We start from the raw sequence: 25,222 nt of genomic DNA, 5'->3' as shown, positions 1-25,222 counted from the left end.
ATTCCTGCTGACCTGCCACCATGTCATGAATGCAGGGCGTTTGCAGGTAACCTAACTGCATCCCAGAGCAATTACAGAAATATCCAGCAGCCGACAGGGTAGACACACACTGTCTGGCACCAGGCATGCAAGAAAGTAGGGAACAGACCATAAAGGCAATAACCCATCAGGCCAAACCAGCTGGAACTGACGTGTTGTTAGGATTGCCAGTCCTGGTATTCACACCATCATTCTGTGTCCCTGGTTTCCAAAATGTTGTCACAACAGGGAAGGTAGGATGGACTAAACTCAGCACAATAAAAGGCGGCAATACTTAGGGTGAACGTGTCACTGGGTAGGGCTAATAGAAAGCATGACTTAGTGGAGACGTATCGATAGAAACTGTCCAAAGTGACACACAGAGAATCAAGGAAGAAGATCAGTGAGCTGTGGGACTGCTTCGAGTGGCTTTATAAACACGTAACAGAGCCCCAAAATGGAGGGACAACAAAACTTTGAAGGAACAGTGGCTGAATATGTCCCTGATTTGGTGAAGGGTGTAAACCTACAGGCCCAAGGACCAGCACACATAGATGGACGTGACAAATTGGAAACCCAGTGACCAACAGAGCGTCTCAAAAGCAGCCAGAGAGAGCCAGCGTGTTCCGTGCACATGGACAGGGAGCGTGGCACCGGATTTCTCGCCACAGACAACACAGGGAGGGAGAGTTCGAATGCTCTGAAAGGAAAAACCGTCAAACTAGAGTTCAGCGTGACAAGTATGTCTTTCAGAAACGGTGAAATGAGGACATTTTCATGCATACGAAAGCTGAAACAGTTCATGACCAGCAGACCGGAAATGATAAAGGACATTCTCCAGGGAGAAGGACAGTGACACTAGGTGGAACAAGCGGCAGAAAGGAAGACTCTTCTATTGACATCTCTGTAAGAGACAGTGGGCTGTCTGAACAAGCTCAGTGGAAAGGGAGCACAGCATTAATGTCCTTGAGGCCGATGGGATGTGCATGCACACAACGCGTGGAGATTGGCGGTTCTGTATGGTGGCAGAGGTGTATAATACCACGGGAGGCATCTAATTTGTTAGATATACATTCTAAACCCCAAATGACCCCTAAAATAACAACACAAAGACTTATAGCTAATACCCCAATAGGGGAGATAAAATGATTGTACGGATAGCTCAACCCTAAAGTATGTAGAAAGAGAGGAGGACAGAGACCAGAAGGACTAAGGAGAAAATGTTAGATGACGGCTGAGCATATCCGAGACTGCAGGGAGTAGGAATGGGGCACAAGCAGCCTTTGGGAGCGACACACGTGTGCTGCGTGGACTGCGTCTGTGCTGTCGGGCCTCGCGGCCGGGCTCGTACACCCACCCTGCCCAACCGCGCACCGAGAGCCATGCGCTCCCCGAACACCCCGCGGAGCTGTGTTCTTGAGTGCCGGCCTGCACTCTGCTCCGCCTGGAGGGAGCGGCTGTGTTGGCTGTGGGCAGGGCCCACCGTGGCTGCTTCTCGCAGCCTCCTGGGTGTGAGGAGTCACCACAGGTGTGACGTGGAGGGTCACAGGTGTCTGGTTACCCAGAAAAATCCAGCCCACGGTACCACAGCCCTGGTGAGGCCCCTCCTCGGGGCCACACTGCCCGGGACCCGTGTCCTTCCAAGCCCCCAGTGTGCCTTTGCCGCCGTGACAACACCTCGGAGGGCACCACCGGCCACAGATGCGTCTCTGCCCAGCTGGAGGCGTTGCGCCTGAAACCTGCTGGGGTGCCCAGGTGCGCCAAGGGCTGCACACCTGCTCAGGACAGCAGCCGCCTCCGTCGAGCTTGTGTCCTGGACCGGCCCACAGGGAGCACGCCTGGGGGCGCTCCCGCATGGCCAGCCCAGAGCCACTGCACCTTCCTGGCAGCGTTCTCCCTAGCTCCCACGTGGGCTGGCGCATCCCCAGCGTGGAGGGGGCTTTCTCTTCTCCCACGGAGCCCGGATGTATGACGAGGCGCCAGGGCCTGTGCAGGAGGGTTCTGTCAGCCACCCTTAGCTCCGTGCAGAAACAGCACTGTGATCCCGGCACAGAAGCTTGTGGCAAAGCCCCGCCAGCCGACGGGAGGTTGTGCCTACACGGCAGGCCCGCGTCTACAGCTTTGTCTGTGGTGACACTGAACAGGCCTCTGACAGCCCTCTGGGGCGGAGACCTCATCCTGACCCGTTCCAGCTCTTCGTTTACGCCACGCGGCCTTTCTTTGGCCTCATTTCTGTGTTTCCCCTTTGAGTTGCCTGGAGAGCCCGAGGCTTTCTGCTGGAGGAGAGGCCATCCGAGCACCTCCCTCCCGGTCTGCTGATTTCAGAAAAGCTGGGTCGGGAGACGCTCGCTCACGAAGGTGTCTGGCCTCCAGCGGCGCTGTCCCGTCTGCTCCCACCCAGCCTCACAGCCTTCTGCACACACAAGACCCACCTCATCTCTATTTACACGCTTCAAGGGGCCTTGAGTGCCGAGCGCAGGGGTGGGAGGGGCAACCAGCCCTGACCCAGCCCCTCTTTGCAGTGACCGAGGGCACGTCGTCGGGGGACAGCGGCCTCGGGCTCCCAGGGCTGTTCTCTGAGGAGGGCCACCAGAGCGCCTCCCCTGCTGTCCCCAGGAGGGGCTCACAGCCGCAGATGCATAGCCAGTACACCACAACGGTGAGTCCCCTCTCCTGAGACCCCCCACCCCCTAGGGGCTCAGGACCCGCCCAGGAATCCTGGTGCGCCTTTCTGCCTGTGGACTGGCTGTTCCCTGCCCACAGCCAGCAGGGGAGAGCCCAGACACAGCCCTGCATGGACACACAGACACATCCCCCCAGAGCGAGGGATGGGGTGACCAGGGAAAGTGGCCACTCAGAGAGGAAGCCACCAGTCTCTTTCACAGAGATCTCAGTGGACCTTCACCCAGCCTCAGGTCACACACGTATCCACTTTGGCAGGCACGGTCCTGGTTCTGGGGAGGCACCCCCATTCCTCCCAGTTCTGGGGAGACGCCAGTCCAGCTTGTGGGCAGCATCAGAGAGAAGGGCCGAGTCTGAGGGTATGCTGAGCATAGATCGTGGGGGACGGGTCTTTAGTCCACACGCCCCGCATCACTGACGACCAGTGACATGGGCTCGAGTCAGCGATTTCCTCCCCCGCCAGAACAAAGGCTTCTGGACAGTGGTTTGACTGCCAGGCTGTCCCAGCTCCCCTGCAGTAACGGGAGGATTCTCTCGTCCACTGCCTCCCTAAGGCGCTGCGCGTGCCACCAGCAGCCAGACTGCCTGGCCATGTCTCCCCCTTGCTCCCCCTGCTCCCAAGAACAGTCACTCGGCTGGACATGAACAGCCCCCAGGAGGGGCACCCTGGCCAGCAAGGCTGTTCCCCTGCTCCCCTGCCCCCGGACCAACCTCCCCAGGACCTTGCTGCCCAAAGCCCCTGGAAACCGCATACCCAAGAGAGTGGCGTGGAGTGATTTCTGAGAGCTCAGGTATTCCTGCAACAGGAGGGGGCCCTTGGCTCCTGGTGCGGTCACTCCCCAGAGGCCTAGCCATGGGAGCCAGTGGAGACCACCTCCACCTGCCCCAGCCTCCAGGGCACCCCCTGTCAGGAGTGGCTCCTGGGGGATCCAGCACCGTGTCCTGAGAATAGGGGCCTCCCTGACACCCACTCACAGCCCATGCCCTGGAGCCCGGCCAGAAGGTGCTCTCCACACTAACACTCGTGTTCTCGGATCAGAATGGCAAACACAGAACTGACACATTTCGTGGCCAGAACCGTTTTTACCCCCGATACATTGTGCTGCCAAGGTGGCCACCCAGCAGGCTCCATCTCGGCCTAGGCCCAGGGGCCAAACCCGCCACGAGGGCAGCCAGCCTTGCAGAGAGCACTCTTGTCTCTGTTGCCCTGACCTTGTCCGTGCTGGCCCCAAGCGCTTCTTCGAAAGCTTGTGTGTCCCTGAGTCTGAGAGCACCCCGTAGGGTGCGAGGCCTCCCCAGTACCTCCCAGATGAGGGCTCTGTGCCGTGCACGCCCTGGGCACCCAAGTGGCTGTGAGTAACGACCTCCTTCCTTTCACAGCTGTGACATATTCGGAAGAGGCTCAGCCCCTCCAGGGAGAATCTCCGTCAGAGAGAGGAGAGGACCCTCCAGCCAGACCTGTGCCTGAGGTCTGGGAATGAAGCACTCATGCTGGGGGCTCCTGACACACCCCCACTCCTGCCCCTGGCCACACAGTCAGCATGCCACAGGCCCCGCCTGCCTGGATATTGCCTGGCCTTCCTCCATCCCACCGGCACAGTTCCTCTACCCCAGTTCAGGGGCTCAGGGGGCCAAGTGGTCCAGACCTCCATGTCCACACTACTCTGAACTCCTCCAATGCCCTGAAGGGTGCAGTGAGGTTCAGGTGGGAGCTCGCAGAACCCCAGTTCCCATGGGAGGTCCAGGCAAACTTGGGGTGTCTCAGGGTAGGGTGAGCCCTCTGGGACCATGTTTCACTGGCCCTCCAGGCAGCGCAGACCCATGGGCCATGGTTCCCTACACTGAAGTGTAGCCCAGGTGCAGGGGGTGCCTCTGAGCGTATTTGGAATCTTGGTTTTCTTTGTTTTTAACGAGACGTGTGTAGATAGTGGGGCCACCGGTCACCACCTGTGGGCCTGGGACCCAAGTTGGGGTGAGGGCACAGCAGCTGGGCCTGAGGTCTGGGGTGTGGACTGTGCCCCGAGAGGACCACCCCTCACCAAATGGGGAATAATATTAAGCAGAGAAAGCCTGGGTAGACGCCAGACCTTGAATGAGCTTCCTGCTGTGGGGTGTCTTCCCCACGAGACCCCTGTCCTCCGGGTGGCAGCCTGGTGCACAGGCTGGGTCCACACCACAGTGACTTGGCAATTTTCAGCTGCTGTGTTTCTTTGTTACTTTGTTTCAATGCTGACTTGTTCCAAACTTCAGGAACGGAAATAAATAAGACGTGTTTTTCTAAGACATGGTCATGGTTCTCTTACTTGGTGCAGTTGTGTCCAGGGACATCACCTGCAGGCCTCACCCAGGGAGCCTGGCTCCCGTGACTTTGAGAGGCCGTGGCCCTGGGCAGCAGGGCCTTCATCTGGGGTCTCCCTGGCCCACGCCCACGGCCATGTAGCCCACTCCTGCTGTGGGCAGGAGCGGCATTTTTCAGGGGCCTAGTTCCCCTGAGCCAAGCACTCAGACAGCTCTGCTTTCACCAGCTGAGCCCCACAAGGACAGGTTGGCTACTATCTGAGCCAAACAAGCACCCACGACCAAAATAGCCGTCAGATGACCAGAGGGCCTGCTCTGCCTTCTGCCCAGAGGCGAACTGCTCACAGCAGCTGCAGCTAAAAATAAACAAGGGCATACATCTTTGGGGGACTCTCAAGGGGAGAGCTCGGTCTTGCTTTTGGGCCACCACAGGCAGGCACAATGAGATCGCTACGCTCCATTTCGGCTGAGACCCTGGTGTCTCACCCCCAGGTGGCCCAACAGAGCCTGGACGGTGTGGCCCACAACCTGTACCCACTCCTGTTCAAAGCCAGCTACTTGCTGGAGCAGGCAGAGGTGATCCGTGTCCTGTTGGAGCACTGGCCACTGGAGGAGTTCCGGCTGAGTGCGCTGCTCGGACCGCGCTCAGAACCCCCAGAGGACCTGCGGGACCGCACCTGCAGGGCCTGCCTGGAGGCCTGTGTGCAGGGCCTTGCAGACCACGTGCTCCGGGCCGGGGGCCCACAGCGGCTCCGTGTGGCTGACCTCACAGGCGTCCGAGACGTGCAGGTGCAGCAGTGCCCCTGTGGGAGGGCGCTGGGCAGGTGGGGCCGCACTGAGCTGCTGGCCAGGACGTGCTGCCAACTGCAGGCAGAGTCCCTAGTGGCCCAGCGCCCCATCCGGGTCCTCGCCGATCTCTTTGTCACAGAGGGAAACTTCGAGGTGGTGGTGCAGGCCCTGGGGCCGGCAGGCCCTGCCCCCCTGCGTGTGCACTGCCTGTCCTTCCGGGCAGACAGTCTGAGCCCCAGCCAGCTCTTGCAGGTGCTGCGTCTGGCCGGGCCAGGTGAGCTGCGCAGGCTGGAGGTGGTGCACAACGTGCGGCTGCATGCTGGCCATGTGCAGCAGCTGCTGGCCCAGGTGGGCTTCCCCCAGCTGGCCTCGCTCACCCTGCCTGCCAAGGCCTTCGATGCGCCCCCCACCAGCACCCCAGCCTCTGATGGCGAGGACCCCCTCCTCACCTCCATTGCCTGGGAGCTCAGCCAGATGAGCCAGCTCACGGAGCTGTGTGTGGCCTTCTCCACGCTGACAGGGAAGATTCCGGAACTGCTCGGGTAAGTTGGGGGATAGCACAGAGGGCCGGGCCGGGTGAGTGGGGTCTCTGCTCACAGCTCCTCAGCGCAGGTCTGGTGACAGGGGCCCCTCTGGAAGGCCAGGCCGTGGATGCACGAGGGACCATCACATGGGGCCTGGCTGCTTACAAGGCCCCGAGGTTTCCGGCTCCCTCTGCCTTTACTCCAGGAGGGCCCAGCGTGGCAGGAGAGCACAGACAGGGGGTTACACGTAGCCTGGCAACACGGAGAGCTCAAGGAGGACTGTTGTTTTCCGTCAGTGAGCAGATGGGAAAATTCCCAATTAGTGAAACAAATGACATAGAAGTGACTACATTATTTTGTATTAGTCACCTGTCTTGTCAGGAATTATCCCAACACTGGGTGTATGGGGACAAAGTCCGTCAAGAACCCCGCTCAGCTTGGGCTGTGGTCTCCTCTGAAGGCTTGGTGGGCTGGGAGGGTGAGGCAATCAGCTTCCAAGTTCAGCGTGTGGCTGTTGGCAGGCAGCCTCTGACCTTGGCTGCCGGCAGTTGTCACGACAGGGCGGCAGACCCGAGAACCAGAGATAGAGATCACCCAGGTAGAAGCCACTGTCCCAAGCTGCTCTAGAGACTGGCCTGTCACTGCTTCTGTGCACTGTGTTGGTCTGGAGCCAGGCAGCAGGTCCCCCCGTGAGGGGAGGAACCACACAAGGGTGGGAACACCAGCGGGGCCAGGGGTCCAGAGAAGGGTGACTGGTCAGGGGAGGCTGCCTCCCTGAGGAGACCTGTGAGAAGAGCCCTGGAGCACTGAGTCTGCAGACCGCAGCAGCCTGGCAGAGGTGGCAAAGGCCCAAACTGGTGATGTGGAGTAGTCAGGGGGCAGCAGGGAGAAGGTTGGGGTCAGTAGGCAGGGTAGTGGGGGGAGGGAGGAAAGGAGGGAAGGGCTTTGGCTTTTGTTGAGCAAGCAAAGCCCCTGGAGGTTCTGAGCAGGAGGATGACGTGATCACCTCCATATTCACAAGGGCCACTCCGCCTTCTTTGGCCCACACAACAGACCTGGATGGAGGGCCTGGGAAAAGGACAGCGTGGTGGGTAGACACCAGGCTGTCAGCACGGAGGGAGTACAGGTGTGGGGGACGCGGGCGGGGGGGGGGCGAGAACTGGGCCATGTTTACGCTCCTGCACTGAGTGTTCAGCCTGGTGGCGCCAGACGCAGGCCCAGCGTCCCCAGGGCACGGTGGGGGGTGCCGCAGAGCACGTACATTGTTCACAAGCCCCGGGGTGCAGGTGCCCTCCCTGACTCTGAGAACTGCCAGTCCCAGCAGGGTCTCACGCAGCTGTGCATTTGCGGATGCCGGGCCATTTACCCCACTTGCAGCGGAACACGGGAGGGTCTCTAGGTCCCAGGCAAGACTAAAACTGGACTAGATGCGTCCATGGCCCTTCCCCACTATAAAACTGTTTCATGCCAGTTCATGTGCACTGGAGAGCCACAGCGAGCATGCGAGCAGACACAGTGGGTGGCCGGCAAAGCAGATGTAACATTTCAGGAGCTGAGAACAAAGGCCAGACCGGTCCTGGGTGAAGTTAATTCGTCACCATCCTCGGCCACAGCCCCAAACCGACCACAGACAAATGAGTGACCCTAGTTCTAATTGACATTTTATTTAAGGACGCTAAAAATGGAATTTCGTGTTATTGCCACGTGTCACAGAGTATCATTCTTCCTTTGATTTGTTCTAACCGTTTAAAGATGTAAAAACCGTTTACTGCCTGGCTAAGACCAGGCACAGTGGATTTGGCCTTCAGGCTGCAGTTTGCTGACCCTTGAGATCGAATTCATGTTGGTTCCTCCCAGAGGTCCTCTCTGGGACTGTCTCTCACCTGTGCTGTTTTCCACCCTGCCCTAGCCCCCTACGGACCCCACTGAGGACCCTGGACCTGGCCAACTGCTCCCTGAACCACGCAGACATGGCCTTCTTGGCAGACTGCTCCCACACCACACACCTGGAGGTGCTGGACCTCAGTGGACACAGCCTGTTCCACCTGTTCCCTTCTACCTTCTTCAGGCTGCTGAGCCGGGCTGCCCAGACGCTGAGGGTCCTCACCATGGAGGAGTGCAGCATCGAAGACAGCCACGTGAACATGCTGGTCTTGGCCCTGAGCCCCTGCCACAAGCTCTGTGAGCTCCGCTTCCTGGGGAACCCGCTGTCTGCCCGGGCCCTGAGGCGCCTCTTCGTGGCTCTCTGCGAGCTGCCCAAGCTGCAGTGTGTTGAGTTCCCAGTGCCCAAGGACTGCTACCCTGAGGGCACCGCCTACCCCCAGGACGAGCTGGCCATGTCCAAATTCGACCAGCAGAAGTATGATGTGATTGCCGAGGATCTCCGTGCACTGCTGCATCGGGCCGGCCGGTGCGACATCCAAGTCTGCACGCCCCTCTTTGGAAGTTTCGACCCAGATATCCAAGAAACAAGCAATGAACTTGGAGCTTTCTTGCTGCGAGCTTTCAAAGCTGCTCTAGAAAACTTTTCCAGAGCACTGGAACAAATGGAGTAGGCCCTCGAGCAGAGCAAGACGGCCCTTGCCATTCAGCTGTGCGGCAGCTGGACTTCTGAGTCGGCAGGCTTGGGCATCCGCTCCCCCGGCCACCACCAGTTACAGCATCTCTTAGTGAAACTCGCACGTGGCAGGAGTTAAGCACCACACGAGAGGAAGCCCTGGCTCCAGGACAGGTGACTTGAGGCCACGTCAGTGGCAAACAGTAGAACGGTATGGGCTGGATGCGAGCAAGAAGGGGGAGCCCAGACGTCCAGTGGGGGCGGAGAGAACGTGAGAACTGTCTCACTGAGTACTCAGTACTCAGTACTCAGTACTGCCCATGCCACGTGTGGCCTGTCTGCAGTGCTGACGTATTTACAAATTCCACCCCAGCATGGAACATGGGATTGGTTGTTAATGGCTTGAGCCCGAGGACACAGAACGGCTTCCTGGAGGGCCTCTGTCCCCGCCGGTGATAACCCCATTGCTGCCCGTTTCCTGCCTCCCTTTGGACCCTGACCCCAGAGGACCCTCCGCTCAGGCCAAGGCGAGCTCCTCTGTGAGGTTGAGTCCTGGCGCGTAAATGCCTCATCACAGCATTCGGACTTGGTTTCTACCAAGATCTGATTCCTGCAAAGGGCCAAGTGTTAGGGTGATTAGATACTAATAAAACAGTAGTGTGCCTTCTTCAGACGTGGCTTAGAATTATTTAAGTATCCAAGAGTATGAAAGTGAAACATTTTCTCAAGATAGAGGTGAGGGCTTGATGGGCCCAACCTCTCACTCTAGAACCCCAAGGTCTAAATGGGGGTTTGAATCACTATGTGAGCAGGCTCCGCCCTCTGTGCAATTATGGGGGACCCCCTCCCCAGGTAAGTCCCCATCCAGATAATCCCATATTCCCCCCCAGGTATGTCTACACCCTACATGCCCCCCCCAGGTAAGTCCCCATCCAGGTAATCCCATATTCCCCCCCAGGTATGTCTACACCCTACATGCCCCCCCCCAGGTAAGTCCCCATCCAGATAATCCCATATTCCCCCCCAGGTATGTCTACATCCTACATGCTCCCCCCCTCCCCAGGTAAGTCTCCATCCATGTAATCCCGTGCTGCCCCGGACAGGTACGTCCCATGCTTTTCTCCCCACAACCAAGTAGGGCTGCCTAAGGGGTAGGCCCCCAGAGTGACAGCTGTCTCAGGAGTCTACTTGCTGGGAAAGGCAATAATGTTCCTCCTGGGTCTTTCAGGAAAGGAGGACACCCGAACAGTGGGCAGGAGGGAAGAGGTGACTTGCATCTCTCCGTGCCCCTTAGACCTGCTTGTGGGCCACCACTCTTACTCTCTGCTTGCCCTCTGCTGTCTTGCTGGCCATCTCTGAGCCCTATTTCAGGCACATGGAGTTTGCTATTACAAGGAGCTCTGAAAAGAAAGCAGAGCAGGCACAGGGTAAAGTTTTGTGATGATTTGAATCTATCTCTAAAGAGTGGAGTAATTTCAACTGTTTCTGTCTGTGGCCACCAGGGTAGGACCCCAGCATGTATGTGGCTGAGCCAGGCGGCTGTGGTGGAGAAGGCCCAAGGATGCTGCAGTGACTGGGGCAGGAGGTGGGCACGCAGGTGTCTGTTGGTGGGGAATGTTCCTGACAGCCCCTGCCCCTGGGGCGCCTGAGGAATAACCCACCGATAAAAGCCAAGATGTTTGGGACGCCCATTTGGAGCAGTTCTGAAGCATGTGGAGCCGCCCAAGCATCCATGCCACCCTGGTGCCCATCATTTGCTTGTTCCTGTGGACCCGCTGGGCCCCAACCCTGAGCCCGAGGACACAGAACGGCTTCCTGGAGGGCCTCTGTTTCCAGCCATGGTGGGTTGTCACTGCACCTGCACAGCTTGGGATTCAGAGGCTCTGACGACGTCCATGTGACGTCAGTCCCAGGCATCTGCCGGCACCAGCCTCATCCCTGTGCTTTTCATGCTGCTAAGGCCTGGATCCAATGAAAGGCAAACTGTAAGGACAAGAATGCCACCACCTGGCAGAGAGAGGGGCAGAGGGCCGACTGTCCAGAGGATGGGACGGTACCACAGGGCAGCTGTGCCGCGGCTCCACCGGGTGAAGCTTAAAGGCCTATCAGTGCCCAAATCCATCTGGTCCTCCCAGGGGTCAGACAGCTGAATTGAATGGGGACAGGGTGAGGGCCATGATGGATGCTGGGAAACCACCTTCCAGGACATCAAGGGCACGGTCTTTGTCTCCCCCAAGTCCTTTGTGGTGGATTCATCACGGCACTTCCTCCAGGAAGTCTGCCCTGCTTCCCGTTGCCCATCATGGCAAAGAGGGACTACAGATTCAGGGGCCTCCCACTCTGCTTTTGTTCCAGATGGTTCTTTCCAGTTCTACGCCCCAGACTAGGAGAGACCCACAGACTCAGGGGGCGCTCTGTGCGGGGGACATGAGCCTGGTGCTCTCCTTCTCCTTCTCATTTTGTGGCTTGAGCAACCCGCTGATGAGCTGTCCCCCACTAGACCGCGGGATCCCATCCTGTCGCTGGCCACTGCGGCAGCTCCCCAGGGGTGGAGGTGCCGTCACGTCCACCTGGGGCTTGATGCCCACTGCAGTGACTCTGCCCACTGGCCGCTGCCAGTCCTGAACCCCGTCAACTCCCCTACGACAGTCAGCCCCGGCTGTGGGCAGAGCCCCTTTCAAGCACCTCAGTGGGGGCCGCAGCGTCTGCCCTCATGTGACAAACCCTTCAACACCCCTGTCTACCCCTCTGTGAGCTTCTGTGGCGCCACCCACAAGGAGCCAGCGTCCATGCCAGGACGTGATACTCAGGGACACACGTGAGTGCACACAGAGGGGCACTTCGCCTCGCCCTTAGACCCACCCAGAACAGCGCGTGCAGCAGGTGGCTGGGGCGCTGTGGCAGGATGTGGGAGGGGCTCAGAACTCAATGCTTCCCTGCAGTCCATCTGCACCCTGACAAGACCCTGACTTGTTCGAGGGTCTGCAGGGGATGGATTTCCTTCAGAGCTGCCACAGAGGCAGCCAATGGTTGGCTCATGAAGCCTCATTTTCTTTTTTCAAGATTTCCTGTGAGGTTAACAAAAGCACACACCTGATTTCCCTGCACCCTCTCCATTCAAATGCCACAGCAGCGTATAACCCAGGGGTTCCCAAACTGCCACACGTGGGAATCGCACAGGTAAGATGCAAACTCAGAAAACCCAGGAGGAGAAAGATTAAAGCAGATATGCAGATATGAGGCACAGAGACCACTGCTCTGAGGTTCCTGACCATCGTTGGCCATTTCTGGTTCCTCTCTAAGGACCCGGCCTGCAATCTCCCTTCCTGCTCTGAGGTTCCATGACGCGTCCTTGAATAAACTCCCCTCAAAACTTTCTCAGGAAGCTTGAATCACTCTCTGTTGCTTGCAACCAGAGCCCTAATGCAGAGAGAAACAGAGCAGCGGTTTGTGTCAGTGCTGGAAGAGAGCAGCAGCTTGCTCACATGGGGCAGGGCAGATCCAACAAGCATGGCTCAGGCTGCCCCCAGGAGGCCCAGGGGCGTCTCTCTGGCCTCCACAGCCCACACGCTCTCTGCAGGGCTCAGCATGCCGTCTGTGCTGGGTGGGGTCCCCTATGCTCTGTCACAAGACACCGAGTGACTACAGGAGCCTTCAACAGTCTCGTGTATTTCCCGCAGATTGGCTTTCACAAAGTGAGACTGAGACGTGGAAGTAATGACGAAGACTTTTCCTCCCTCTCCTTACAGAGATGATCTTGGTAAACTGTTCAGCAATCAGAGTTTTGAACAATCCCACACAGAGATACTCTGTTACATAGTTTAATCAGACATAACTTCCCTTTTCATTTTTTTAAAGATTTTATTTATTTGACAGAGACAGAGAGAGAGAGGGCCCAAGCAAGGGGAGCAGCAGGCAGAGGGAGAGGGAGAAGCAGGCTCCCCGCTGAGCAGGGACTCAATCCCAGAACCCTGAGATCATGACCTGAGCCGAAGGCAGATGCTTAATCGACTGAGCCACTAAGGAGCCCATAATTTCCCCTTTCAAAACCATGCAGGTTCTTTGGTGAAGTCTCTTCCCAAATATGTCGCATTATTGGTGCGATGTTTGTGGGATGACTTTGTCATGAAAACCTTCATCTGTCAGTCCATATATGCATTATAGACACACACAAGAAATACATATGAGAATTCTGTATCTGTCTCTGTGAACTTTCACCGGGGAGGAAAGCCTGTCTAACAAATAAATTGCATGGGATTAATTCACAGAATCGCCACCTGCTTCTTGTTTTATTTTTGGAACATTCAGGTCAATCCCTGAACTTTATTTCAAAGTAAAACACCCTGAAATAGGTACTTTCACAGTAAGCACAATTAAACAGCAGAGGTTGAACCCCCCCCCAAAGCCCTTCCTGCATAGTCACCATAACTCCACCCAGTGTCCCCAAATCAATTAAAATCACAGGCCATGAAATGCCCCCTCCCCTTGACTATAGCACGGACAGGCTCCCTCCAGAGACAGGCCTTGCCTCAGCCCTGGCCCCTTTTATCCTGGAGCGTCCTCCTTGCCTAGCTGGCTCAAGGTTCTAGTTACTGAGACCTTCTGGAAAGCAGCCTGGACAAATGATGTTTGACTCCTAAGTCCCCACAAATCCTGCACACCTATCAGCCAGGTCTTGGCTCCTACTCTTTTTCTCAATTTTAGACCCTTTCAGTTGAACCGTGCTCCAGCGTAGTGTAACTTAGTCCAGACCTCCTTTGATACATCCGTGAAGTCACCACATTTCCAACCTAACAAAATCAGTTAAAAAGATGGATGGCATCAAATTAACACTCAATTAAACTTGCTAGTAGAAGGCAGCTGTGCTGTGAAATACGAACACGGCCCATCGTAATTTTCTGCAGGAAGTTTTTGATTTTGCAGTATCAGTGCAGTGTCTAAATTGAATGATCTGAACATAGTTACCAAGCTATTGAAGGCTAGGCTCACAGCATGCATCAGAAAACAGAATGAGGATGAACAATTCACCTTGAAATTTACCTACTGAATGGCTGGCTGAATTTTCCTCATTTTTTATTTTAAGATTTACTTATTCATTTTTTAGAGAGAGAGAGACACAGAGAGAGAGAGTGGCGGGGCGGGGGGAAGCAGAGAGGGAGGGAGAGAGAATCCCTGACACAGGGCTCAGTTCCACAGCCCTGAGATCATGACCTGAGCGGAAACCAAATTGGCCACTTAACTCCCTGCGCCACCCAGGCGCTCCCTGAATTTTCCTCCTTTTAAAAACAAAACCAAGAGGAAAGCATTAGGTGGCTTATCCAAGGGTACCTGGAGAGTCAGTGGAATAACAGAAACTGAATGGACACCACTCTAGGTGGTACAAATAACCAGAGAAACTTTGCAGTTCAGATTTACCCGAGTAGGTTATTTTTGTTTGGATCAACAGGCGACAATAGAGCAGAAAGGTGACATAAGCCGCCACTGGAGAAGAAAAGCATGACACTGTCTTGTGCAGAGCACAGCAGCTAAGAGCAGAGCCTGGGGCAAGGACCCCAGCCCCACGGGGACCTTACAGTAGCTCTGAGCCACTCCCTCGTCCCTGAAATTGCTCCGAAGATTAAAAGCCACATGTGAGCATAAACCATGCCGATCCACTGCACCGTAAGACCTCAGCATTTTGGTCCCCAGACCAAACCCAGCTCTAATGACACTCCCCTACAATTAGATGTGAAGTTTGTTGTCAGCTTAGTACTTCTGGGTTTGTCTCCCTGCCACAGACAGGCAGGCCGGCCAGCTGGAAACAGGGTTCTGAAGCGGATGGACCTCAAGGCAGCTGCTGCGGGCCCCTTGCTACCGAGCAACTCCATCAAGCTACCCGCAGCGCTGCAGACACGCTGCCCAGCCAGCCTCTCCTGACTGCAGTTCCAGCAGCCTCACCCGCACAAGGAGGCTGTGGGCCTTCCGAAAGCCTGCTGCAAGGCTGGGCCCTGGACGGCACAGGGAGGCTGGATTCAGGGAGGATCGCCCTGCCACTGACCAGTAAGGGCAGCCCACCGTGTCTAAATTCTGTGCGCTTTGGGGCGATACCGGCTTTCCTTCTGAAAGTCTGCAACCTTGGTGTGTGCCAAGCAGAGGATACGCACATGACCAGCCATCATCAGCCCTGGGCTGTCTCTGGGGGTCCCAGGTTGGGGATAGTTCACACCCCTTGCTGGTGGGGGGGGGCAGGGGGCAGGAGGGAGCACTCCCATGGCTCCCCTGGGAGCTGCACAGGCTCCTCACTTGGCCCCACGTGCCTTTCTCTCTGCTGATTTTTTTTTTTTTTTTTNCAGAGGAGCCCGATGTGGGGCTCGATCCCATAACGCCGGGATCACGCCCTGAGCCAAAGGCAGACGCTTAACCGCTGTGCCACCCAGGCGCCCCCTCTGCTGATTTTTTAAAAAAAGATTTTACTTATTGAGAGAGAGCAAGTGAGCATGAGCAGGGGGAGGGGCAGAGGCAGAGGAACAAGGAGACTCTGCTGAGAGCAGAGCTCCACGTGGGGCTTGATCCCAGGACCCTGATATCATGACCTGAACCAAAGTCAGAGCCACCCAGGCATCCCATTCTCTGCTGATTTTGCTACATATTCTTCCCATGTTGGGATCACAGGGGTGGGATTACAGGTGTGACGTGTGAGAGGCTGATCTTAGCTTTGTGAAAAATGGGCACGTGCCTACTTTTGATCAGTTTGTGGTAAAACAGAGATAATCTATGTAAAAACATTTTAAAAAGAGTAAAGAATTACACATACAGGTGGCACTGTTGCTTTTAAATGGCAAGTATCTTTTATTATATGTCACTGCTAATAGATAACATGTGCGTACTAAATGCAGACACAAGCCAAATCCCAAACACATACCAGGGTGTCAACGGGATACAAGAAACACTTTCTCTCCCTTCGGTGGGAGACATGCTCATGCCAGCAGGAAAGCTCGATAATGTTACTGTTTTCTGCCCTCATTAGGCAGTTCTATTATCTGACAACTTCTATTTATAATTCTAGGAGAGAGAAAAGTAATTTGAGGAGAACACAGAATTTATTTAGGGAGTGATAAAAACAGATAGAAAACTGCTTACAGTGAGGATCGATACTGTATTTGACTTTCTTAAAAACAATCTTACCCTACAGCAAAGATACGAGGTCATACTCCTCAGCCTAATAAAATATTACAGCTTAAGAACAATCCTCCCAAGAAACTGCATCCTTAGTAGCAGAAGGGGGCCAAGGAAGGGACCCTGTGTCCCGCTCAGACGGGACAGCTGGAAGGTGGCTGTGCACGCACGTGACAGAAGGACCGAGCACACGGCGACAGCCCGGACGCCACAGCGTCGCTGAAGACGCCTCCGCTCCCGCCTACTGCTCTAGGATGGCCTTCTCGACTCTCTTACACTTCTTCAGTTCCACGGCCAGCTCCCAGTACTTGAGATACAGCCACATGAGTCTCCCATTCTGGCGCCTGTTGGTATTCCAGACATCGCCACAGTACGTGTCGTGCTTAAATATGTCCGTCAGGCCGGCCGCCATCTGCAGGTCAGTGGCAACTGGGTCCGTGGCTGCTCGGACCAGTAAGCTCTTCTCGATCTCTAGCCGCCTGCCACGGGGGAGAAGCAGGCTGCAGTAGATGTTCTGTCTTTCCGTGAGAGCGTCTTCAAACTCTTTCAGCACAAGCCTGGCCCTCCTTTGCCAGTCGTCTTCCTTTTCCAGGAAGCTCAGATACGCACTTCTCAAGGGCTGCAACTGTCTCTTTTCTTGCATGACCTGAGCCCGCTCCTGTTCCAGAAGCTTCTTTTCTTCTACCAACTTGCGCCCCTGAGAGATAAGGGCTTCTCGGTAACTAGTTGTTCTGTTTTGTTCCTTTTCAAGTTCCAAAGACAAGTGAGCAACGGCACGCCGGTTTTCCGAGATCACGGCGTGGTACTTGGCCTCGAGATCCCGCTGGAAAGCAGCTGTTCTCTGACGGTACGCTTCTCTCTCTTTTTCTATTTCTTTCTGGGACTCCCTAGACCAAATCCAACCTGATGTGAATAAATTGGGGGAGAAAAACACACTTAATGAGAAGTCAGAGCCGAAGTTTTATTTTGAATAAGTATAAAGCAGCTGAGGACAGCACTTCAGTAAAATCTTAAGCCCTGAAAGGTATGGATAACATTTTGTATGAAACCACATAATAATCAAAATTCTTATCTTAAAATCAGATAAGGGCTCCCAAAGGACAAGTGTGACAAGGTTGCTGACAGTTCCCCTTCCAGCCTCCTCATCTTCTATGGCTGGAAAAAATCAACCACTGCTTTCTTTGGCTCTCAAACTCACCACCAATGCCTACGCTGGCCACAGTGCCCCCACGTCCTACTGGCAAGGTTTAAAAGTCAATGCCGTTATGCTTCCTGTGTTGCTGCAGGTGACTACAGAACCGAGTGACTGCAAAGTGCATTCAGACTTGCCTGGTCATCTCGCTTCTATCCTGACAAGGGTACATAAAAATAAGGGTGAGTAAGCTGTTCAACCTCAAGACATGGCCTGGCTCCCTTTTCCCAAACCAGGGAAATGCGGCTCTCACAAACACGGGACGTACTGAGGAGCAGCTGGGCCTCTGTCCTCTGCTGCTTGCAGAAATCCAGTGCCAGGGAGGCCCCTTTTCCCTCCCCAGCACTCGAGGTGGGGTCCTTGCCATTCAGGTCTTCTTCCTCTGTGTCCCTTGGGAACCATCCTCTGAGGCAGGATCTGCAAGTGCCCGGAAGTCATGTCCACCTGAAGTGCTGGTACCAGCCCAAGTCTATACGCACACCACCAAATGCATTCCTTCAACTACAAACAGCGTCAAGTCCTACTGGTAATGGAAGCTCGGAAGCCCACCTCATCTTCATCTCCTCCTGTCACTAAAGTTCCACAGGCAGGGGACTGACCACCAGAGCAGCAGTTACAGTAGCATTTGATAAGCACTGAGAGGTCTGTGAGAAGGGGAGGGAAGCAGGACTATTTCAGTTTGGGGTGCAGTCGGGGAGGGTTCACAAAAGAGGTGAATGGGAACCAGTCTGGAAAAACGAGGAGCAGCTGCTGGGAAAGGCCACTCAAGGCAGAATGGACAGGGACAGGAGCGGGCACCACATGCCCTGAGCAGGCAGCTTCCAGAGTCGCTGCAGGGCTTCTGCGCGGAAGCACGCCCTGGAAGTCAGCAGTCCTCAGAGACTCTGGTAACAAGTGGAAGACCAGAGGTGGGGGGCAGCAGGGGGAGGAGGAGGCCACTCCCGCCGTCATCCAGGTATGATCTAACGCAAGTACCACAGCTGACACAGGGAACAGGTGGTGACCGACAGAGAACACACAGAAGTGCACGTCAGACTACGTGGCACAGGCTGCGACTACTGGGAAGTTTGGGGTAGGTGGCACTGAATCAGGAAGGCCTCCAGGGAGAGGTGGGACAGAGACGCAACACACGTGGGGAGATCACCAGGGAGGTGTGCAGAGGAAAAGTGTGGAAGCAGAATGGGAAAACCTTAAGTCTGTGTCTGATCCTGGAGAACCCTGCCTTATGACTCTGGGCAGACTCAACTGTGCACAGTCCCAATTTCCGAAGGCAGAGAAGAGAGTGGGGGCTCCTGCTTTTAGGGGAATGGAACAGAAATACTCTTTCCTATTCTTCCTGCTCAGCACTGTCAGAAACCCTGCATCCTAAGTACAACAAACACAAGGGAGCTCTTAAAGGTGGAGAACTGCAGGCAGACTGGCAAGGGACCTTGGGACCCAAAAAACGCTATGGTGGTGAGTCCCGTGGGGTTTCATTTTGCCTCAGATTTCCTGGACTTGGAGCTGAAATGCCAATGGTGAACTTTCTTTCAAAAAGCCCCAGCACAAGTCTGCTTTCTCTGGCCAACGGGCTAGGAAGGTGGCCTAGCAAGACAGGGAACTTCAACAATAACTATTCCACTCTGGCCAAACAGCACAGAGTCACTGTGGCGCCAATCCCAACCATCGGGCAAAAGCTGACGGGAGTCCCTCCTGCTCCCCTGGGGTGGTGTCAGAGGTGGACAAGTGGGGAGCAGTAACGAGACTCTCTACCTCTCCCAGCCCGGGAGCATCAGTGGACACCTGGGGGAGCTGCACCCCCCACTCCTGCCCAGTGGTAATGAGGGGACCCTTCCTCTAGGTGTCTGTGGACCAGAGTCTGAGTGGAGAACTTGGGCTTCCATTTCCACCTGGGAGTGAGGCAGCAGTGCCACCTGTCCCCTGCCAGAGCCCTATCCAAGAAGCTGGCGATAGAACGTCCAAATAAAAGGTCAGCCTCATAACATAATGCCCAAAATACACAGATTTCAATCGAAAATCACTCTTCATACTAAGAATCAGAAAGATCTCAAACTGAATTTAAAAAGATAATTAGTAGACACCAATATGGAGAGGACAGAGATGTTAGGGTTAAAGCAGGCATGATACCACAAAGTCTGAGCACAGAAATGTGAGATATAAAAACAAGCAAATGAACATTCTGACAATAACTGACTTAAAAAGCATGATGCTGATGTAAGTGCAGAGAAGAGAGAACCCTGTCAAAGGGCTGAAATAATAAACCCCATACGAACACAGACATAAAACCCTGAACAAACACTGGCAAATACAATTCTACAATATGTAAAAAGGATTATATGGCATGACCAAGTGGAGATTTGTTTTTAAAGATTTATTTTTTATTTGACAGAGAGCCAGCGGGTGGAGCGGCAGAGGGAAAGAATCTTCAAGCAGACTCCCTGCTGAGCACAAGGCAGAGTCTGCCACGGGGCTGGATCCCATGACCCAGGAGATGCACAACCCGAGCTGAAACCAAGAGTCAGACACTTAATTGACTGAGCCACCCAGGTGCACCCCCAAAGTGGAGATTATTCCAAAAATGTAAGACTGGTTCAATATTAAAAAATCAATCAATGTAATCGATGTAACCCAACATACAAATAGTCTAAAGAAGAAAAATCACCTGATCCCATCAACTGATACAGAAAAACAACTGACAAAATTCAACACCCACTGATGATAAAAACTCAAAAAGAAAACAAAAACTGAGGGGAACTTCCTTGGCTGGATCAAGAACAGCTATGGAGACCCTCAGCTAACAGCGCCCTTGATGGTGAAGACTGAATACTCTTCCTGTAAGATGGGAACTTCTCAATGGAGGCCTGGAAGTGTCAGCCAGTGCAAGACAGCAAGAAAAGGAAAAGGAAATAAAAGACAAGCAGATTGGAAAGGAAGAAAGAAAACCTAAGTCTCATATGTTACACTAAAAAAAGGAAAAATTAACTCAAAATGGATCATGGACGTACGTGTAAAATGTAAAACTAACTTTCAAGAAACAATGTGGGACAGAATCTTCAGGATCTGGGGCTAGGCAAAGAGCTCTCGGGAGGAGAAGCATGACCCATGAAAGAGAAAATCAAAAGACCGGACTCCATCAAAATTAAAACCTTTGCTCTGTGAAAGCCTCCATTAAGAGAATAAAAAACAAGGTACAGAGTGGAAGAAGATACTTGCAAACTAGATGGCCAACAAAATATTAGAATCTAGAATATAGTAAAAAACTCTCAAAACTCAACACGAACACACAATAAATTAGAAAATGACCAAAGGACAGGAACAGACATGTTGTGGGAGAGGCTATACCGATGGCAAATAAGAATGTGCAAAGATGCCCAACATCATTAGCTATTAGGGAAATGCAGACTGAAGCCACAATGGGTGTCAAATAAAAACAACAGCAACCTCACCAAATGCTGGTGCAAATGCCAAGAAAACGGTTCACTCGCACGCTGCTGATGGCGGTGCAACATGGCACCAGCCCCTGGGAAAACGTCCTGGCACTTTCTTAAAAACTAAACATGGACTCCCACGGAGGCCGACGAGATCAGGCGGCTTCTACGATTCAGCCATCTGCACAGGGCCCTCTTCTAGGTCAGAGACTGGGCAGATCCAAACCCAGCCCTGAGGGTATTGCCCCTTGGAAGCTCAGCAGCCTGCCATCTTGCAAAGCTCTCCTAACCCTCGGAACCTGTTGCCTATGGCTAGGGTGATGAACTTGGTGAGGGAATTGGAAGGCTTACCATGACACTGACTAACAGTGACTAATTAGTTCTGAGGCTGGGACAGGCCCTGGGGCGACTCTCATGTTCCATTTGTTTTCCAGACTCTTAACTTTTACAGCCTTTCATAACCTTTACTTTTGAGGTTCTTGCCTCCTTGGACTTTTGAAACGTTGCTTTCTGCCCCTGAGAAGCGTCAATGAGTATTTTGTATTTTCTTATTGGTCACATGATCACAGAAAACTTTTACCTTTGCTTTCTTATAAAGATTCTCCAAGAATGTTTTACTACGTAGTTTAGAAATTATATTGCCAAGGGGTATCTGGGTGGCTCTTGGCTTTGGCTCTCGGGTCATGATCTTGGGGTTGTGAGATCAAACCCTGTATCCGGCTCTGCACTCAGTACGGAGTCTGCTTGAGATTCTCCCTTTCCCTCTGCCCCTCCCCACATGCGCCCTCTCTCTCTCAAATAAATAAATAAATAAACAGATAGAAATTATATTGCCAAATATGGCAGTCACCACTAAAGGCAGATAAATGAACAGTTGATAAGTGCTCTCTCCTCAGCCTTCACTTCCTCTAAGGTAACCCTGCCGACCTGAGAAATCCAAGCACATAAAAAAAGTATCACTGCAAATAGAGGACAGCCTGTGCTTTTCCTCCATTCAATTATTCAGTTTCTCATATTCTTACGTGCTGTGGGATATGGCAAAATATAAAACTAATTCCTGAACATCGGAAAATAATCACATAGTGGAAAATAAAAGCCAAGGGCTGGAATAATTATAACTGAGTAGTAACTGCTAATTTCCCCCAAAGTCAATCCAAACTAGAGAGAAGCTGGCCAGGCTGAGCAGATGTTTTAAGACTGATTCCCTAAACACTGAACAGATAACCAAACTGGTTTTCTCTTGCGCCTATTTTATTCTTCCCTGTCAGTCCTGAGGAGGGCAACTGAACCAAGAGAACCCCCTTCTGAGCAGTGAAATCCGGAATGGAGCTAACAGTTACTTAAACTCACTCCACACAAAGTAACTTGTTTTATTTAACCCTCACGATGCTTCAATGGGTAGGGAAACTGCAGCTCAGGGGGTTAAGGAATTTGCCTAGTACTCACTGTATGGGATAACACTAGGGTACACTTGCATTTGTCAGGGTTCAAAGCCCAAGGTCTTTGCGGTCCACACTTTCAGCCTCCCAAATGCAAATGTTAGGAAAACCATGACTTACGAAAAGCAGCCAATCCCAGCATTGGAACCAACAGGGCATAATTCCATCTGCTTCCATCACCCTCATCAGCCCTGGAATTAGGCCGGATATTCCAATTTGGGGGGTCATTTAAGTTATTCATGGAGATGTACCTTGAAGTAAATAAGAAAACCATTAACCATATAAAAGGAACAAAATACATCTGTCACAATTGTATCATCTACTTGGCTCAGTTCTACCTATGAGCTGCATAGCACTGAGCCTTACAGATTTAAAAGAAGAAAAAAAACAAGGCCTGACAATGGCCTCTCATGATATAGTGGGGGAGAGAAACAGGTCTCAAATAAGTGAAATACAAGTAAAGTAAGGCAGGACCTCTAACATAAACAAGCTTCACAGCTGCATACAAAGATATGTAAACAGGAAGGTGTGAAAGCACTGGCTGCTTCAGGAAATGGCGAACAACACGGAGAGGACACGGGGAGGCTGAGGCACAGCAGGGTGTCAAGGAGATGGGGACAGTGCTAGGAAGTCTCTCATGCCTCCTGACTTTGGTGGCATGAACACCATAATTACAGATGTTTCTGCTTAAAACTCATGCTGTATCTCACTAACTAGGCTGGGGTCTAATGTGAACATGAATTTACCAATTTACTAAGTACCTACACTATGCTCGGCATTTTCACAAAATAGAGCAATAAGACTTTCAGCTTATTTCTGTGTGACGGCCAAAAATAATACACACTGATTAGAAAAGAAATAACCAAGCCTTACATAACCAAAAAGGAATCCAATTCAATTTTGAAAAATTTTAGTAGGGTTTTCAACAAACACTTAACACCTAAAAATATAAAATTCTAATTGGCAATAAAAAAATGCCAAGGGGCGCCTGGGTGGCACAGCGGTTAAGCGTCTGCCTTCGGCTCAGGGCGTGATCCCGGCGTTCCGGGATCGAGCCCCACATCAGGCTCCTCCGCTATGAGCCTGCTTCTTCCTCTCCCACTCCCCCTGCTTGTGTTCCCTCTCTTGCTGGCTGTCTCTATCTCTGTCGAATAAATAAATAAAATCTTTAAAAAAAAAAAATAAAAATAAAAAAATGCCAAAAATATTATGTTAAGGAGTTTGTGGTAATTACACAATAAAAGATTAGTTATCTGNACCTTACATAAAAACACACGTAGGGGCGCCTGGGTGGCACAGCGGTTAAGCATCTGCCTTCGGCTCAGGGCGTGATCCCGGCGTTATGGGATCGAGCCCCACATCAGGCTCCTCCGCTATGAGCCTGCTTCTTCCTCTCCCACTCCCCCTGCTTGTGTTCCCTCTCTTGCTGGCTGTCTCTATCTCTGTCGAATAAATAAATAAAATCTTTAAAAAAAAAATTAGTTATCTGAAAGTAGGAAACTGCCAGAGTCTCAAGTAGGTCTGTGAAGAATGGTTTTCATTTCCTCCAAGACAATAAGTCCACTTAGGGGGCATAGGGCCTGAGGAAACATACAATTCTAAGCAAAGCAAACGAATCCTAAGAAAGACAAAGCGTTATACAAAATTACGATCTTTATCGCCTAGCAAAGATCTGGAAACAAGCTAAATGTCAATAAAATATGGGCGCCTGGGGGGGGGCTCAGTTGGCTTAAGGTCTACTTAGGCCCAGGTACTCCAGGGATCAGGCCCCGTATCAGGCTCTTTGCTCAGCGGGGAGCCTGCTTCTCCCTCTCCCTCTGCCTGCTGCTCCCCCTGCTTGTGCTCTGTCAAATAAATAAAATCTTTTCTAAAAATAAATGTTAATAAAATAGAAGTGGATCCATCATTGTAAACTCACTGAAATAATTCAAAATTCTATCGCACACAACTGTGCATGAGAAAGAGCCTAATGATACAGAGCGAAACACAGGAAAGCGAACACAGTTTATTTCCCAGGCCACTGGTCCCACAAGACTTCAAGTACCTTACATAAAAACACACGTAGGGGCGCCTGGGTGGCACAGCGGTTAAGCATCTGCCTTCGGCTCAGGGCGTGATCCCGGCGTTATGGGATCGAGCCCCACATCAGGCTCCTCCGCTATGAGCCTGCTTCTTCCTCTCCCACTCCCCCTGCTTGTGTTCCCTCTCTCGCTGGCTGTCTCTATCTCTGTCGAATAAATAAATAAAATCTTAAAATAAAAAAAAAAACACACGTAAAAGAAAAACACTTCGTGGACCAGAGGCGAAATCAAGCGAGTCAGTGAAGACATTTAAGCCTGGGAAGCTGAACCAGACCCTCACCGGGTCACTGCCCGTCTCCACCGCAGGGGCTCCCAGTGTCACCCAGGCGCCCGCCCTGTCACCCCGGGACCCGGGCGGACGCCCTGACCTATCCTAGACCCATCCCCCAGCCCTCTCGATCCCCGACCCACTCCCGGAACCCCGGAACATGGCCCGGCGCCCTGACCTACTCTGACCCCCGACCCACCCCCGGCCTTTCCGACCCCGAACCCACACCCTTCTCCCCGACTTCTCCCTAAGCCCCCGATCTACCCCTGGCCCCTCCCGAACACAGCCCAGGCCCTGGCCACAGCCCAAGCCCTGGCCCGGCACCGAACACCGTCCGACCCGCGACTTACCCCCCCGGCCGGGAGCGCGGGGCCCCGAATCCCCTCAGCGCCACTGTCCGCGGGTCCTGTGCGCAGGCGCAATGCCCCTCCCCGCCCGCCGGGGGTCGTGCCGTGGTGCGCAGGCGCACTGTCCCATCGTCCTGGCCGGGCGCGGCTAGATGCGCAGGCGCAGTCTGACGCGGGGGCTGGCGGGACAGCCAGCAGGAGGACAGACATGTCGGGGGTCCGGGCGGTGTCTCGGCTGTTGGGCGCCCGGCGCCTGGCACTGACCAGGGCGGTGAGTCGGCGCCGGGGGATGGGCAGGGCGCGGGAACATAGGTGGGGGCAGGACGGTCCCCGCGGGGCGAAGCGGACGCCGACTCTCCCCGGCCCCGGCCCGGGACGGGCTGGGGAAGGTCTGCGGGCCGTTGCGGGGAGGAGGTCGCCCGAGGGGTGGGGCCGACCCAGCGG

General features: G+C 53.6%; 4 protein-coding genes across 17 annotated transcripts in view; 3 read left to right on the top strand and 1 right to left on the bottom strand.

Annotated features, from left to right (window-relative positions):
- Positions 1 to 4,995, top strand: part of PLEKHG4B (pleckstrin homology and RhoGEF domain containing G4B) — an 83,078-nt gene extending 78,083 nt beyond the window's left edge. For 8 of the 10 annotated variants that reach the window (XM_034657131.1, XM_034657128.1, XM_034657132.1 and 5 more), the window contains 2 exons: positions 2,541 to 2,677; positions 4,081 to 4,994. In XM_034657131.1, coding sequence (XP_034513022.1) covers positions 2,541 to 2,677; positions 4,081 to 4,086 — 143 coding nt within the window. In that variant the 3' untranslated portion in view covers positions 4,087 to 4,994. Of the gene's footprint in view, positions 1 to 2,540; positions 2,678 to 4,080 lie in introns of all 10 variants that reach the window. The other 2 variants (XM_034657130.1, XM_034657135.1) reach the window with 1 other exon arrangement.
- A 169-nt stretch (positions 4,996 to 5,164) lies between these two features.
- Positions 5,165 to 9,525, top strand: LRRC14B (leucine rich repeat containing 14B). Its single transcript, XM_002926642.4, has 2 exons — positions 5,165 to 6,329; positions 8,221 to 9,525. Exons 1-2 carry the CDS (start codon positions 5,440 to 5,442, stop codon positions 8,864 to 8,866), a joined length of 1,536 nt encoding a protein of 511 aa, XP_002926688.1. The 5' UTR covers positions 5,165 to 5,439; the 3' UTR covers positions 8,867 to 9,525.
- A 6,147-nt stretch (positions 9,526 to 15,672) lies between these two features.
- Positions 15,673 to 24,907, bottom strand: CCDC127 (coiled-coil domain containing 127). 4 transcript variants are annotated; one of them, XM_002926641.4, is made up of 3 exons: positions 24,782 to 24,907; positions 22,203 to 22,333; positions 15,673 to 16,926 (listed from the first exon to the last, which is right to left on the bottom strand). In XM_002926641.4, the coding sequence occupies exons 2-3, from the start codon at positions 22,321 to 22,323 to the stop codon at positions 16,265 to 16,267; spliced, it is 783 nt and encodes a 260-aa protein (XP_002926687.1). In that variant the 5' UTR covers positions 22,324 to 22,333; positions 24,782 to 24,907; the 3' UTR covers positions 15,673 to 16,264. The 4 variants fall into 4 exon arrangements, with proteins under 4 accessions (XP_002926687.1, XP_019662962.1, XP_034513016.1 ...); XM_019807403.2 differs by lacking the exon at positions 24,782 to 24,907 and adding an exon at positions 24,127 to 24,236; XM_034657125.1 differs by lacking the exon at positions 24,782 to 24,907 and adding an exon at positions 24,132 to 24,153.
- SDHA (succinate dehydrogenase complex flavoprotein subunit A) overlaps positions 24,897 to 25,222 on the top strand; it is a 31,205-nt gene continuing 30,879 nt past the window's right edge. The window contains exon 1 of one of the 2 annotated variants that reach the window (XM_002926640.4): positions 24,897 to 25,049. In XM_002926640.4, coding sequence (XP_002926686.1) covers positions 24,987 to 25,049 — 63 coding nt within the window. In that variant the 5' untranslated portion in view covers positions 24,897 to 24,986. The remainder of the gene's footprint in view (positions 25,050 to 25,222) is intronic. The other variant, XM_011234109.3, reaches the window with a different exon arrangement.

Source organism: Ailuropoda melanoleuca, chromosome 3, assembly GCF_002007445.2.
Source record: "Ailuropoda melanoleuca isolate Jingjing chromosome 3, ASM200744v2, whole genome shotgun sequence".
NCBI classification, from domain to species: Eukaryota; Metazoa; Chordata; class Mammalia; order Carnivora; family Ursidae; genus Ailuropoda; species Ailuropoda melanoleuca.
The sequence above is the reverse complement of the archived record's forward strand: the minus strand, read 5'-3'. Positions and strand labels throughout refer to the sequence as shown.

Bases quoted from the DNA above. Each gene is read 5' to 3' on its own strand.
- LRRC14B (XM_002926642.4), top strand. From the start codon at position 5,440: ATGAGATCGCTACGCTCCATTTCGGCTGAGACCCTGGTGTCTCACCCC. The intron at 6,330-8,220 runs GTAAGTTGGGGG...ACCCTGCCCTAG, and splicing joins AAGATTCCGGAACTGCTCGG to CCCCCTACGGACCCCACTGA.
- CCDC127 (XM_034657125.1), bottom strand. The intron at 16,927-22,202 runs GTAAGTCATGGT...TATTCACATCAG, and splicing joins GCTGGGATTGGCTGCTTTTC to GTTGGATTTGGTCTAGGGAG.